The sequence below is a fragment of the Hypanus sabinus genome, chromosome 8, assembly GCF_030144855.1.
Source record: "Hypanus sabinus isolate sHypSab1 chromosome 8, sHypSab1.hap1, whole genome shotgun sequence".
Taxonomy (NCBI): domain Eukaryota; kingdom Metazoa; phylum Chordata; class Chondrichthyes; order Myliobatiformes; family Dasyatidae; genus Hypanus; species Hypanus sabinus.
Genome location: NC_082713.1, coordinates 135836002 through 135851565, shown reverse-complemented (window position 1 = coordinate 135851565; position 15564 = coordinate 135836002). Strand labels below are relative to the sequence as shown.

At 39.1% G+C, this 15564-nt stretch overlaps 1 protein-coding gene across 9 annotated transcripts in view; it reads right to left on the bottom strand.

Annotated features, from left to right (window-relative positions):
- The window catches only part of cadps2 (Ca++-dependent secretion activator 2), a 676394-nt gene that overhangs the window by 447854 nt on the left and 212976 nt on the right, over positions 1-15564 (bottom strand). The window contains exon 1 of one of the 9 annotated variants that reach the window (XM_059977939.1): positions 9261-9387. The exons of the other annotated variants lie outside the window; for them this stretch is intronic. Coding sequence (XP_059833922.1) covers positions 9261-9272 — 12 coding nt within the window. The 5' untranslated portion in view covers positions 9273-9387. Of the gene's footprint in view, positions 1-9260; positions 9388-15564 lie in introns of those variants that run through there. 9 annotated transcript variants of the gene reach the window in all.

The window sequence follows — 15564 nt, the reverse complement described above, 5'->3', positions numbered from 1 at the left end:
TAAAAGCAAAAGAGAGGGCAACCAACTAAACAAAAATGTAGCAGGAAGGTAGAGGATTGGAAAGCTTTCAAAAACCTACAGAGAACAATTAAGAATCTTAGGAGCGAAACGACGAAATATGAAAACAAGCTAGCAAACAATATCAAGATGGACAGTAAAATCTTTTTCAAGTATGTAAAAAAATAAAGAGAGATGAGAGTGGATATAGGACTGCTAAAAAATGAAGCCGGTTAGATAACAACAGGAAACAAGGAGATGGCAGGTGAACTAAATGAGTATCTTGCATCAGTCTTCACTGTGGAAGACACTAGAAATGCGCCAGTTTTGAAGGGTGTAAGAGGAGAGAAGAGAATGCAGTTACTATTACAAGGGAGAAGGTGCTCAAAAAGTTAAAAGACCTAAGGGAAAATCTTGCCTGACGAACCTGGTGGAATTCTTTGAGGCAATTACAAGTAGGATAGATAAAGGGGATGCAGTGAGTGTTACATCTTTGGATTTTCAGAATGCCTTTGACAAGTTGCCACATGTGACGCTGCTTACAAATTTAAGAGCGCATGGTATTACAGAAATGTTATTGGCATGGTTAGAGTGTTGGCAGATTGGAAGGAGGTAGTCAGTAGGAATAAAAGGATCCTTTTCTGGTTGGCTGCCAGTGACTAGTGGTGTTCCGCAGGATTCAGTGTTGGGACTACTTCTGTAGGTGGCAGAAGGACTTAGACAGATTAGGAGAACAGGCAGGAAAATGGCAAATGATATACAATGTTCAAAAATGCACAGTCATGTACTTTGATGGAAGAAATAAATGTGCGGACTATTTCCTAAACAGGGAGAAAATCCAAACATCTGAGATGCAAAGGGATTTGGTAGTCCTTGTGCAGGACACCCTAAAGGTTAACTTGCAGGTTGAGCGGTGGTGAGGGAGGCAAATGCAATGTTAGCATACATTTCAAGAGGTCTAGAATACAAGAGCAGGGATGTGAGGCCTAGCCTTTATAAGGCACTGGTGAGCCCTTACCTTAATTATTGTGAACGGTTTTGGGCTCCTCATCTAAGAAGAAATGCGCTGGCATTGGAGACGGTTCAGAGGAAGTTCACAAGGATTATTTCAGAAATGAAAGGGTTAACATACGAGGAACCATTGATGGCTCTGGGTCTGTACTTGCTGGAATTTAGAAGGGCAAAGGGGGGAACTCATTGAAACCTTTTGAGTATTGAAAGGCCTAGACAGAGTAGATGTGGAAAGGATGTTTCTCATGGTGGGGGAGTCTGGACAAGAGGGCACAGTCTCAGGTTGGAGGGGCATCCATTTAAAACAAAAATGCGGAGAGATTTCTTTAGCCAGAGGTTGGTGAGTTTGTGGAATTTGGCAGCTATGAAGGCCAGGGCGTTGGGTGTATTTAAGGCAAAGATTGATAGGTTCTTGATTGGAAATGGCATCAAAGGTATTAGGGAGAATACTAGGGAGTGGGGCTGAGGAGGGGATAAAAGATAAAAGGATGATTGAATGGTGGAGCAAACTCAATGGGCATATGGTCTTAAACAAATTAAAAGGTGCAAGAGTGATTTTGTCAGTACCATGGCTTCCTCCATGTTGTGCAGGTGCACGGCCACACAGCAACTGTATTTCTCCCGTGCACATAGCCTTTGTTGCATGCCTGGAATTTTCTTTTATATAATATCTTATTAGAGTGCCGCACAGTTTTCAGGTCATGTAAAAATTTTCTGCTCGGAACAATGGTTGGTCTGCTCAACTGTTAAAAAAAAGTAGAGGGAATTCTGGTCAACATTGACAATTAACGGCACAAAATTGACTTTTAAACCTTCAGAGCATGTACCCAATTATCAGCCAGCCTGGTAGCATCCATGGGAAATAGAAACAGGGTTACCAAGTCAAGTTGATGCCCTTTCATCTGAACTGTTTTGGACCTAAAATATTAACCCAGCTGCTTTCTCCATAAAAGCGGCCTGCTCTGCCAAGTGTTTCCAGTATTTTGTTGGAATTTTCGATTACTAGCATTTGCAGCAGTTTGCTTTTGTATTAAAGCCTAAATAAGTCAGTCTTAGTAAAATGGTTCCATTTATATATTGAATCATCATCTTAAATGCAAGACAAATCTGACAGCAAGCCAAAGAGTTCTGTAATATTATTTAAATTGTTTAAGACAATTTAAAATCTTCTCAATTATTCTAGCAATCTCCACACTTTATGCAATTTATTTGATTGCAACATACAGCTATATGTGCTTATTCTAGTCTGTGATATCCATTTAAAACAGCTTCAATTACATTGTCATACAAAGAAAATCATATTATTTAGAGACATCTTTGAGACAGCGTGTCTGGATGTCCTCGGCAGGGTTTGGAAGCTTTATACTTCAATAACTCACATAACCGCAAATTCTTTGTTGTGCATCAGAGATATTCAACGTTAATTTAAAAATCTGTAGAGTTCTGCATTGAATTTATCTATAACATTCTGAAAGTTACTGAAAGAGGTGTTGGCAAGAAAAAAGGATGTGCATCTTACAGGGTGAGCAAGGAAGAAATGATGGCATGCTGTCAGAATTACCAGCTGATGAAATGATCAGAGTCAGGCTTGTGTCTGAACCAAATATCAGATGCGGGAGTGACCATTACCAGCTGAAATAACACACGGACAGGCACTCAGAGATGATAAATTTTCAGAACTGATGGAGAAGATACAGGAAGGAACAGAGTTGTAGAGATACCGGACTTCTAGGCAAGGAGCCTGGTATAAGAAGGGTTAAATAAGGATGATAGAATACTGAGATATCCAATTGAAAAAGATTGTGATTTGCAATTGCCCTACTTTGAACAAGTCAATGCTATTTGAAATTGTGTGCAAAAGTCAGTAATCTAGACCTTTGACAATGATCACTGACTATACAAACAACATCTTTAATAGTTCAATGACTAAATAGTTTTAACTACATGACTTAGAACTATACCAATAATAGTGATCACAAGCTAAGCTGCAGGACTTTTTGAAGTTAGTCCATTTGAGCCAATCTGGCCATGCTGTCAGTATATGTGGAATCCAGGAAAGCAGAGAGGAGAAAAGTCATGCCCCTCAGGAAGAACTGCAGGTACCCTAAGACTGAAGTATTTGAGGTAATTAAGCAATGAACTCACACACCTTTGGGATCTGAGAGGCAAGAGGAGTAGCCATGGGAATTCAATGTAGTCGCAGGAAGAACAAGAAAGAGAGGGAGAGAGGGAGAGAGTGTGTATGTGTTTGCAACAGTTCTGCAAGGTGCACCACTTGCTACCCTTGAAGATGTTGACTGGGCTAGAAATGCAACGACTCCATTTCCTGGAACAAGAGAAAATAATCTCGGTGATGGACTCTATTCCTAGACTGCACCCAGAGGCCTCTGTTACAAGTAGCACTTGATTCTGTTAAGGCATCTACAACTATTAAATATCCTTTGATAACGGACACTTGGGCAAACAACAAATGCCTATTGTCAAAGGATACTTGACATTTGTTAGAGGGTGATAAACAAACATTTGAAAATGTTGATGTTAGTACTCCTTGAAGAATTAATGTGTTTGGCAGAGTGAAATTATTCATCTGAATCAATGGGTAGATACGATGACTGTAATAGGATATGCGTTAAGAGCAATCTACCAGCATGGCAATGCATGCTGGTTATCTCTGTGATGGAGGAATTTCTTTAAATTACATGAGTCAGTTGTTCTCCAGAAGATTATAGCTTTCTGTCTCAGTGCAGGGAGCTGAGATACAGTGCCTCCTTCCAGAAAATATTTTTGAGAAAAGGAAGACTAGATTAACAGGTGTTGTAACTGAAAACATGATAAAAACCATAACAAAATAAATGAACAGTGAATAGGGAGAACATAAAAAAACTGACAGATATGATCCAATAACTGATAAACAGACATCTCTGCACGATTAGCAAGGTCACAGTTAAATATTCTTGGGTACTTAACATCTAAACCGATCAGGTGATATAGAAAAGTAGGTAGAGGTTGGGTTAGGGCACTTAATAATAAAGGATGATTTAAAGAAGTACTGAGAATTAGTTTTGGCTAAGGAGAAAGCAGATTCAGGATGAGTGGTGACAAGAGATAATGAGTGGTAGAATAGTTTACAGGTCCCTTAAAAAATGCTCATGTCAGGAAAATTAATCATCTAATAAGAAAAACTTTATCTTCATGTTGTCTGAATAAATCAAACAGGAAAAAGCCTTTTGGAAGATAAATTCACACAAGACATTTGGGGCAGTATTCTGCAGAAACATGTCACAGATCCAAGTAAAGAACAGATCATTTCAGATTTTATCTTGTGTAATGTGGTAAGGTTAACAAACAATCTCATGCTGAGGAATCCTCTGGGAAAAGTGAGCATAGTATGATAGAAGTTTGTGTGCAGTTTAAGGGAGACCATAATGAGTCAGGATCCAAAACACTGAATTGAAATACATGTAGTTCTAAAGGAACGAAAGCTGTACTAAAATACCTGGGAAAATTAGATTTGTGGATGTTATGGTGGATGAACAATGGCAAACGTTTAAAGACTGGCAAATTTTTCTTCACAAATTTCAATGGGAAATAAAAGCACTTCTGGAAAACTTATCCACTCATGGCTTATTTTGGAGGATAATATAATGTTTAATTAAGTGTCTGGTAGAGCTTTAGAAAGCTGAATGACAAAAAAAAAATGAATTTAAAGGAAAAGACAGATTACAAGAAAAAAAATTAGCAGGAAATAAAAAGAAAGTCACAATAGTAAAAAGGAAGTGGATCCCAGTAAAACAAATGAAAGGGCTGACAAGACTGAGAGTAATATATTAACACGGAAAGAGAATTAGCTAAAAAATAGTAAGAATCAGAGATTAGAAATGAATGGCATATGATATCTATCACAAGAATCAGCACTGAGGTTCTAACACTTTAAGACATATTATAATGTAACTAAATCTGGTCCTGATATAAAGCTAGTTGGGGAAGTGAGCCATGAGGAAGAGGTGAAAAGTCTGTGAAGGAACACAAACAAGCTAACCAGCTGGGCAGACAGGAGGCAGATGGAGTATGATGTGGGAAATTGTAAGTCTGTACTTTGGAGAGAAGAATAGTAAAACAGTGTATTTTTAAACTGTGAGGAGCTAGCAAATGTTGCTGTGCTGGTTCATGAGATTCAGAAAGTTAATGCACAAAAGCAGCCATGACTTAGAAAGGCATGCTAGTCTTTGTGGTAGGGTGCTCAATGTACCAAACAAAGAAGATCTTGCTGAAATTTACAGACCTTGTGGGATTCCATTTGGAACGCAGTATGCAGCTTCAGGAAAATTTCCTTAAAATAAAGTTGGGCTTGCATTAAAATCAGTAGGTTTTAGGTTCTCTTCTTGAGTACTGTTTGAAGAATTTGTCCATCTGGATAGATTGAGGAAGATCAGTCTGAATGAAATTTAGGACCATAAGAGAAAATCTCATTCAGACACTAAAAGCTAATTAATGGTCAATGCCAAATAACAGTTCACTCTAGATGAGGGTAAAAAATTAGAGGATAATTCTCTAAAGGACATTTAAGATTGAGCTGAGGAACAATGTCTGCATAGTGAATAAGAAATCTTATGGAATCCTCTTCCTTGGAAAATTGTGAATGCTCAAACAAGTTAAGAATGTGATTGGTATTTGGGAATTCTATGAACTCTGATTTAGAAGGACCAATTGAGGCTCTGCATTAGTCATGACCACAATAAATTGCAGGGAAGTCTCCAGGAGCTACGTAGTCTCCTCCTGGGATGATCCACTTAAACCATGCTCCAATTTGTTTACTTAGGTATTAATAACCGTTCATTCAGTATTCTGCCAAACAGAGAATTGATCTCCTAGTCAATACTTAGCTCTTGAGAAATACCTGAAAACATATCCTATAATTATGCTTTTTCTCTGCTTTCCTGTGAAACCATCCTGTAAGTAGACTGGATGGCCGAAGAACATCTTGCATGAGAAGGGTGAGCAATAAAGAACTGTGGTCCACATTGGCACCAACTTCAGTGGCTAGAAGCAAAAATGGATTAAGGTCCTGGAGTTCAGAGATACATAAGCAAGTCCTCAGAAGTCTCGCATGAATACTCCCATGATAACATTTCAAGTACAGTTTAAAATAAATGGAATATATGAAAATATACTTGTTGAAACGATGCATAGGGAAAGGCTTTAGTTTTCTGGGTCCTTGGGACAATTTCTGAGGCAAATGGTATCTATCATATCAGATTAATTTCAGCTCTGCAGAAACCAGGATCAATTTCAGAGGCATCGGGAGGTAGAGCAAAGAAACAAATTCACCGAGTCTATGCTGCCCATCAGCTAGCCATCTACTTCAATCACACTGATCCCCATTGAAAAAACATGTTTGCAGGGAATCTCACTGGGACGTTAGGAAGGGAGCCTAATAACATGATATGGGAATTCAGAACTCCAAAGGGAATCAGGAAGGAAAGAAGCAAAGCAAGAAGGAAAAGCTGAAAAAGCAGTAAGCAAAATATATAGACAAAGGGGAGCAGCAAATGGGTCAGAAAGTGAAAAAAATATTGAATATTCAAAATTAAAGGTACTACATCTGAGGGTATGCAGCAAAGGGTAGATGGAGTACTGGCACAAGTAGAAGCAAGTAGCAATGATTTAATTGTCATGAGAGGGAAGTGGTTGCGGGGAACTGAACGTGTAAGGAATTTGACCTTTTAGTGCCTGAAGTTAGAATAAGTAAAGGGAATGTGATAGTTCTTCTAATTAGAAATGAGATTAGTACAGAGGTGAAAAGCCTTCTTGTCTCAGCAGGTCGCTTTATAGAAGTAGAACCAAGTTGGGTCGCCTTTAGAAAGGGCAACAAGCACTAAACATTGGTAGGGAAAAAAGTACTATGAAATAGTAACTGAAATATTGAGCATGACATAAGCAGAATATTAGAGATTCGCATAAAAAGGTATCATGAGAGATACAATTGAGGTGGAGCCTGGACAAATTAAATAAGTGATAGTAAAGCTGACAATGAATTTGTGGAATGTTGACAGACTATCTGGGGAAAAGCTCTACTTTAGAGCTATGCAATGCAATGAAAAGGGGTTAATTAATATCTCAGCAAATTAATACTGGATCTCCAGAATCTCTTGTGGTTATAGTTAATGCTCTCTTGCAAAGCAAATTTTTAGGAAAAAGTAACTTTTACCTGACCACATCTTGAGCTTAAAAATTATGTATATACAGTAGTTCAATGTAGTTGCGATCTTAGGTTTAAACAAAAGAAATATTGAAAGAATGCTTAAGGGCAGAATGGGTAGAGTTAACTGGGAACATTGAGAGGTATGACGGTATACAGGCAATGGTCAATACCAACAGAATTAATATATGAATTGCAAAACAAAACATTTCAACACAGAAACCTACCAGGAAAAGTGTTTGTCTGTGAGCTATGTAAGGAATTTGGAGTAGTGTTAAAGGAAAAGTAGCTTATAAAGTTGTCAGAAATAGCAGGAAGCCCAAGGACTAGAAGAATTTTTGAACTCAACAGATGAGATCTTGAAAATGAATAAAGAAAGAGACAACAGACTAAGGAGGTAAATTGCTGAGAAATATGAAACACACCAAGAGTCACAGATCATATGTAAAAAAGAAAAAAGGAGCAAGGGCAGATGTTGATGGCTTTCAGAGACAGGAGAATGTATTAATAGGTATAAGAATTGACAGTGAAACTCAGCAAATATTTTCTATCTATCATCATACTACAGAACATAAAAACAGCTAGAAGTAGTAGAGAACCATGGGTTTACTGGGAATGTGGAAATAAAGGGAATTAATATTTTTAAAAAACAATGCTCTACTCTACAGAAATTTGTGAAATTGAGAGCTGATAAATCTCAAGACTCAATAATTGATATTCGATAACTTTTAAAAAGATCCCTATTGAGTTACAGAATGCATTACTTATTATCTTTCAAAATATATTAGGCACCAAAGTGCCATTTGATTACTAATTTAATTGGCTTGCCTCAACATTGTGGGCCAAAGGGCACGTTCCCATGTTATACTGTTTGTTCTATGTTCTAAGTGGTTCTTGCAAATGTGACCCCACTATTTAAGAAAGGAGGAAGAGAGGAATCACAGAGCTACTGATTTGTTAGCCCACATCAGTGTTGGGAAAGAATTGGAATCTATGATGAAAGGTATAATTCCAGGATACCTGTAATGGAGCGGTAGGACTGAGCAGCGTTACTGTGGGTTTATAAAGGAGAAACCCATGTTTTATTAACCAATTGCAATTCTTTGAGCAAACTGATCAGAGAGAGTCAGTGAATGTGGTACACTTCAATTTTCAGAAAGCTTTTGAAAAAGTTCCAAGCAAGATAAGTCAATGTGGCTAGAGGACAAAGAATTGAAGATAAATTACAGGTATAATTGAAGACTGATTAACAGACAGAAATCAAACAGTGAGAATAAACATATTTTAATAAGGAGAAGAGTGGGATGGTTCTCTGGCAGGAAAGATGAGACTTTGTAGAGCTGGTACCATACAGATATACATGTTACCAGTTCAAATCAACCTGATTTGATCGATTGGACTGGCGGTCACTCTTTAGGGAAGGACTGAGCTTGTGTGGCTGCTCTCCTCCCATGCAGTGAAAAGTCATTCTCATATTCTGAGACTTATAAGATTATTGGACTGTACTTTATATTGTTTTCCTTCAGTTTTTCAGTGTTTTCGTTCTTGTGGTTGATTTGCGGGTGGGTGATATGTTAATTTTTTATGTGGGAGGGTGTGGATTTGGTGCTACTGTCGCTGTTCTTTTCTGCGAGTTGGGGGGTGTGGGTTGGAGATTTTTATGTGTAGGGGATCTATGATTGTTTTTGTGGCTGTGTTTTGCTCCGGGCAAGGGGGAGGGGATGTATTTTGGGATCTGTGAGTTTTGTTTCTTTACTTATTCATGCAGATGGGGGTTGGGGTTCAGTTGATGTCTTTTCTTTCATCAGCACTCATGGCCTTTCTATATTTATCAAAGGTGTTATATATATGCATACTTTGACAAAAAAATTAACCTTTGAACCTTTCTTTCGAACTACAAGTTGCAAGCTACGAAGAACTATAGCAAACCTATACCTAGTTACCAGCATAGCAACCATCCCATAAACTACTGAGCAGAAGTTTACCATGACACATATAAGACAAAACCACATACAGCTCATATAGTCAAAGGTTAACCCTGCAAAAGGCTTACCTCACTATGCATACACAGGCCACTGGGTTCGAGATAAGGGAGAAAAAGGTAGATAAGAAATAATAGGAACAATGGAAACTTTCAATCGGAGAGCAGGGGAACATTCTTTCCTGGATGACTAACTCCCCCGTTGTGCCAGCTTACTGTGAAGTTTGTTCTGAAGTTAAACCTTGGACTCTGGGCGAATTCTTTCCATCTACAACATTTTTCTCAGGTTGGCAGGTTTTGATTAGTCGGACAATGCAGGAATCGGAATTTGGGCCCTATCAATGGCTTAAAACTGAAGGAACTAAATATCATTTTCCAAGTTTTCTGATGATAGAAAGCTAGGTGAAATTGGGAGTAGGGAGGAAGATGAAGAAGAGGTTACAGGCGGATACATGCAAGCTAAGAGAGTGCATGAGAATATGGCTGATGAAACATAAAGTGGGAAATTGTGAGGTCAGTGTAAAAGCCTGAGGAGCCAAGTATATTTTAAGTGGTGACAGAATTGGAAATGATGAAAAACATTGAAATGTAGATGTCTTTGTCAGCAAGTCACTGAAAACTAATCTGCATTTGCAGAAAACAATTAGAAAGGCAAATACAAAGTTAGCCTTCATAATGAGAGGATTTAGTGTAGTTGAAGAGCCCTTACCTTAATTATGTAGGGCCTTGGCAAGACAGCACCTAGAATGTTGCATACAGTTTTGGTCTCCTCACTCAGAAAAGTGCATAGTTGCTTGCCACAGAGAGAATGCAACAAAAAATTATGAGAATGATTCAATCGATGGCAGGTTTGCCATAGAAGGAGACACTACACCTGTACTCTGTTTCTAGACTTCTCAACCAACAGAGGCATTCTCCCTGAATCCAGCCTTTTTATCCATTTCCCCACAATGATTATAGTCTCAAAATAATGAGTCAGCCACTTAGGGCTAAGACGATAATTTCCTTCACTCAGGGAGTCGCGAACCTTTGGAATTCTATACCCCAGAAGGCTACAAAAGCTCAGTCGTTGAGATCATTCCAAATGGAGTTTGATAGATTTCTGAATAATATATTGATATAGTGCCAGAAAATTGCACTAGGGTGAAAGGTCAGCAATGAACTTCATTAGCAGAATGGGCTTGAAGGGCCAGGCGGTCTGTGGCAGCTTTTCATTCCTATTTAACATAGCATTAACGAGGATGCTGCCAGTTAGTGGGCATGAGGCAGAAAAGTTAGAGGATCAATGCACTCAAGTAATTGCTGCCTTCTCAAGGGAGCAAAAAGCATTTTCACTCATCTGATGAGACCCAGCAGTAGTTATAAAGCCTAGTGTGTGTGTGACATTTTGTGGCCTTTGAGAAAGTCTTTTAGAAAGATAATCAGTGCCAGTTTGGACAGCTATTCATTTATTAAAGATGATCAGCATCAATAGTCTCACATGGCAACATTGCTCATTAGTAGTGATAATTAAATTGGTACCCCCGGCAACATAACTGTTATCACTGCCCATTTTAACCCAAGGCAAAGCTAAAATCACCAGTTTACCTCAACTGTTTCAGCATGTTTAGTCTTGAAAGTTTTTATCTACGAGAGATCAAACAAAATATAGTAGCAAAGGAAGGAATTGAGATCTAGCATTTATAAACCACATTCAAAGCCCATGAATGTTTGAAAACACTGCACAGCTAGCAACTTACTATGAAGCACAGTCAATATGGTGACAAAGAGACATGTCTGCATGGATACTCCTTCAGTGCCCCCAGATATTTTAATCCTCCTTACCACGAAGTTGTATCTAACCTCAAACAAGCTATTTGCTGATACAGAGGCTATCTGCAGAATGGGTTTTACATCTAATATCTATGGAACAAAGGTCCTGTGCCAACCTGTCAGTACTGCTCTCTGAGAGTAAACATCCATGACAGGATCTTGGATAACACTAAACAATTCCCATTATGTCAGGAGAAATTTCTAAGTGAAGACAGATGTCAATGATGAAATTTAAAAGAGTCTTCAATGTGCCAGCAGAGTTTCTGGGCACCTGAGGAAAAAAAAATTGAAGATTAAGATATCCAATTGAACACAGAGCTCCAAATATTTCTGCCTTTCTGATACATAGTCTAGCACAACAACCACCTCCAACAACGTAAGTACCAGCAATTCTGTCTCCACAAAATGTCTAGCAGGATAAGCAAACCAACCTCAGCATCCTCTCCCAGGCCAATCCAAGCTATGAAGGCCTAATTATACTCTGTAAATCAGGTCACATTGCTTGCATGCCCACTAGTTGCCTCTCAGTTCTGAACTCACAAAAAAAGATCACTAAATGGACAGAGGTAATGGTTCTTGAATGTCCTTTAAGCTTCCAAGAAAACAGGCAACATTCTGTTTGGCTCATGGAAATCCCTAACATGTCATGGCTCAGAATATGAGAGCACATTTGGTAGTTCAAATTCATGTGTTTGGAATATGAAGAAGTCCCAGCGTCCTGCTGCATGGAGTGCATCACACTCCCAAACTACCAGCTGTGTGCCCCCATCATCCACTTCCGGTCCCACCTGCAGCCAAGTCTGAAGATCCCTGTTTGGTATCATTAACCCCAGGACATACACAGCTCAGGAAAAGGCCCCGTGGCCTATGATATCTGTGCCACAATGACACCAAATGAAACCAACCCCATCTGCTTGCACATGGTTTATATTCTTCCCACTCCCCCGACCCCACATCCCTCAATCCCTGCCTGATCATGTGCTTATCGAAATAACTCTTTCATATCTATTTACTACACCCTACCCTCATGATATGCGTCTTCAGACAATGCGGATTCACAGTTATGCGCCGAACATATTTCTAACAACTTCTCCTTATATGCGTCCAAAACTCACAATTATGCGAGGCTGTTGGGACAAGAAGCACTGCTTTCCTGCCAATACAAGTCACGTGCGCACGCCTCACAGTCTCACTCCCACCAGTCTCGCATTGGTTTTGGCAGCGTCTGGATGTGCGATCTTGCGCTCTTAAACCTTTGTTGTTGTTACCTATGGTACATTGATTTTGTGCTTGAAATATTTAACTGTGACTCCTAAGCATCCTACATGAAGTCTTGGGCCATCAGTCAAGCGGCAGAGAACTGCTTTAACACTTGAAAAAAGGTTGGAAATCATAAACAGGGCTGCAATAGGCGAAGGTAACACAGCTCTGGGACGCTACTTTGACCTGGGTGAGTCCATGATCAGAAACATAAAGAAATAAAAAGTGCAGTGATTGATTCATCACAAATGTCTTCAAAGATTGTTACCAAAGTGTGTAACAAAGCTGCCGAACACTACCCTTTGCAGTTGCGGGCTACGAAGGCTGAGTTAGGCATCACCAAAAAAGGTGTTTAATGCAGATGAGACCAGGCTTTTTTGGAAGCACATGTCAAAATGCACTTACATAAGTAAGGATGAAAAGACTGCGTCAGGTTTCAAGGCAGTAAAGGGTAGGTTGACTCTGCTTATGTGTTCCAATGTCATCTCCTGCTGCCTGCAGTTCTGAGAGTTCTGTGAGTCTTCCTTCACCCCTTGCTGTCCTTGATGATCCTGATGACCCACAACCGTCCACCTCATCCATGTAAAGCTGCCCGACACCACTCATCTCCCGGAGCCAATACACCCGCCACTGTTGGTGAGTACTGTACACTCTAGTACGTTAATTTTCTATGATTTATTATGTTGAATATTATCTTAGATTGATGAAATATAATATGAATGTTGCTTTGTGGCACTGCCTTTGTGTCGTATTGGTATGAAAATGTGAATAAATTACAGATAAAACACATTTAGGAAGCCCTCCAGAACGCATCCCCATTTTCTCCATTTAAATAATTATTCACATTATACGTTTCCATAATATGGTTCACTGCAAGTATCCCCCATACATAACGAGGATAGGGTGTACTTATTTAAACAAATCATGTTTGTATATCTTCTTTAAACTTCCTCCCTTTTACTTTTGAATTATGCCCTCACTTATTTGACATCCCATCCTTGGAAAAAGACTGTGATTATCTAGCTGATCCTTGCAACTCATGGTTTTAAACACTTCCATCAGATCACTCCTCACTCTGACGTTCCAGAGAAAACAATCCAAGTTCCTCTACTTCCTTATAGCTAATATCCTCTAATCCAGGGCCTCCTGATGTTTTATATACCATGGACTAATACCATTAAGCTCGAGGTCTAGGGATCCCAAGACCCCTATGCAGCTTCTAAGTAAACCTCTTCAGAAACCTCTCTAAAGCCTCCACAACCTTCCTGTAATTTGTTCACCAGACCTGCACACAATTCTCCAAATATGGCTTAACAAAACTTTTATACAGTTGCACCATGATGTCCCATCATCTATGCTCGATGTCCCAATCGATGAAGTCTAGTATGCTGTACACCTGCTTTACCAACCCTATATGGAGTAGAGACCAGTCAAACCCAAGGGACCTCTAAAAGGAGTATGAGGGAGACATCTCAGTTGATGTATGCACGATTCCAAAATGAAATGGTGATAAAAGGAATAAATTATGATGGAACTCTTAGACATTTTTTTCCAACAGGAACAAAGGATCTCTAAATTTATCTGAAAGTAAATGTGAAAGGATTCAATTTAATATTTAATTCAAAATACAGCAGTCCCAAAAGTTTAACTCTGTCTTCAATTTTAAGGATATATCTAGACAATGTATCCAAGTCCCTGGATCTGAATGACATCAGCAAGTTCAAGAAGGACATGCAAACTAAATAATCTAATAGGAAGCAATTCCAGCTTCCCACTTGATAGCATCAACAGGAAAAACAGACTTTCAATAAACATAAATGGAAATGTCTCTTCAGCATCAATTAAAGAACAGAAACAAGTTAGGGCTTTGAAGAGATTATTCATTTCTGCTGCAGGCCATTTATAATCCAATGTATCATCTACATCTTCCCTTCTGTTGCTAATTCTTCCTGCGAGGACCAAACCAGGTAAACCTTATTTTTAATTCATTTGTTCCATCACTTCCTTTTAACCTTTCTTGACTCACAGGCCCCAGATGGAGAGAGAACATCCAGGATACTTTATCAATCCAATCTTTTTTATCCCAATCTCAAATTCTGATGAGGTTCTGTGGAACAGCCAAAAACCTGAAGGGTTAGTGGTGTTTCTCTCTGTCTTCACAGATTACTGCTGGCACAGTCTGCTCCCTTAATCTAATTGCATTTTAGCACAGAGTCTTGGGAGACTCCTAGACCTGAATTTGAGTCTCAAAGATGGGTGATTACAAACAAACGAAAATATGAAATTACAAATTTCTATCAGGAGTAGGTCAATCATTGTTTGTTTCTTAGCTTGTCATTTCTTGTCTGAGGTAATCACTGTCTGACACTGGCAGGGAACAAATATGGCAAGAACGCCCCAGATTCTCTGCCCCCTGGGAAAAGCAGTTTCTCTTCATCTCCATTCTAATTCAGTTACCTTGAGACCAGTGGAAACAACTTTCCTGCCTCAGTCATTGTGTTCATTCAAGGCAGAGGATGATACTCTGAACAGTAAGTGAAAAAAAGGGTTTTGAGATTCATGTTGGAAAGTGGAGCTGAGAGAGAAGATCAGACAAGACTTTGATAATTGGCAGAACAAGATGACCTACTCCTGCTCTTAAGTATAACTCCAGTCCATGAAATGTTTTTGTCATGACATCTGTGGTTTCAATTTTACTAAGGGCCTTGGTATCACACTCAGTCAAATGATACTTCAATGTTTAAGGCAGTCAGCCTTCCCTACCTTCGGAAAATCTACTCTTTGCTCCATGTTTGGACCCAGGTTGTGAGGAGGGCTAGAACCAAGTGGTCCTGAAGCAGTTCAAAATGAACATTAATGAGCAAGGCATTGGTGAGTGTGCTCTTTGGAGGCACTGCTTTCCATCCTGTAGATTGCAGGAAATGACAGCACTTCAAAGAAGTGCTTTGAAGTTCCAACCTTTGAAACCGATGGATATGGAAGGTAACAAGGTGCAGAAGGCAACAAAGCATACAAGAAGATTTGTAGTTAGAGGTTCAATTGTTAGGGAGTAGGCAGGCTTTTTTTCCCCATCATTACCCTGAGACTTGCTTGGCGCTGATTCCCTGACACGGGGCAAACAACACTTCGAAGACACAAAAAATTCTGTAGCGGGAAGGGAATAGCCTAGAATTTGTCAGTAATGACGACATAGACAGAGCATATATTTACATCCTGTAATCTGATAGTTAGTCAGAAAAATAGATGAAATCCAAAAATAAATTTAGATGTTTGAGATATGAAATAAAAACAGAAAATGCTGGGA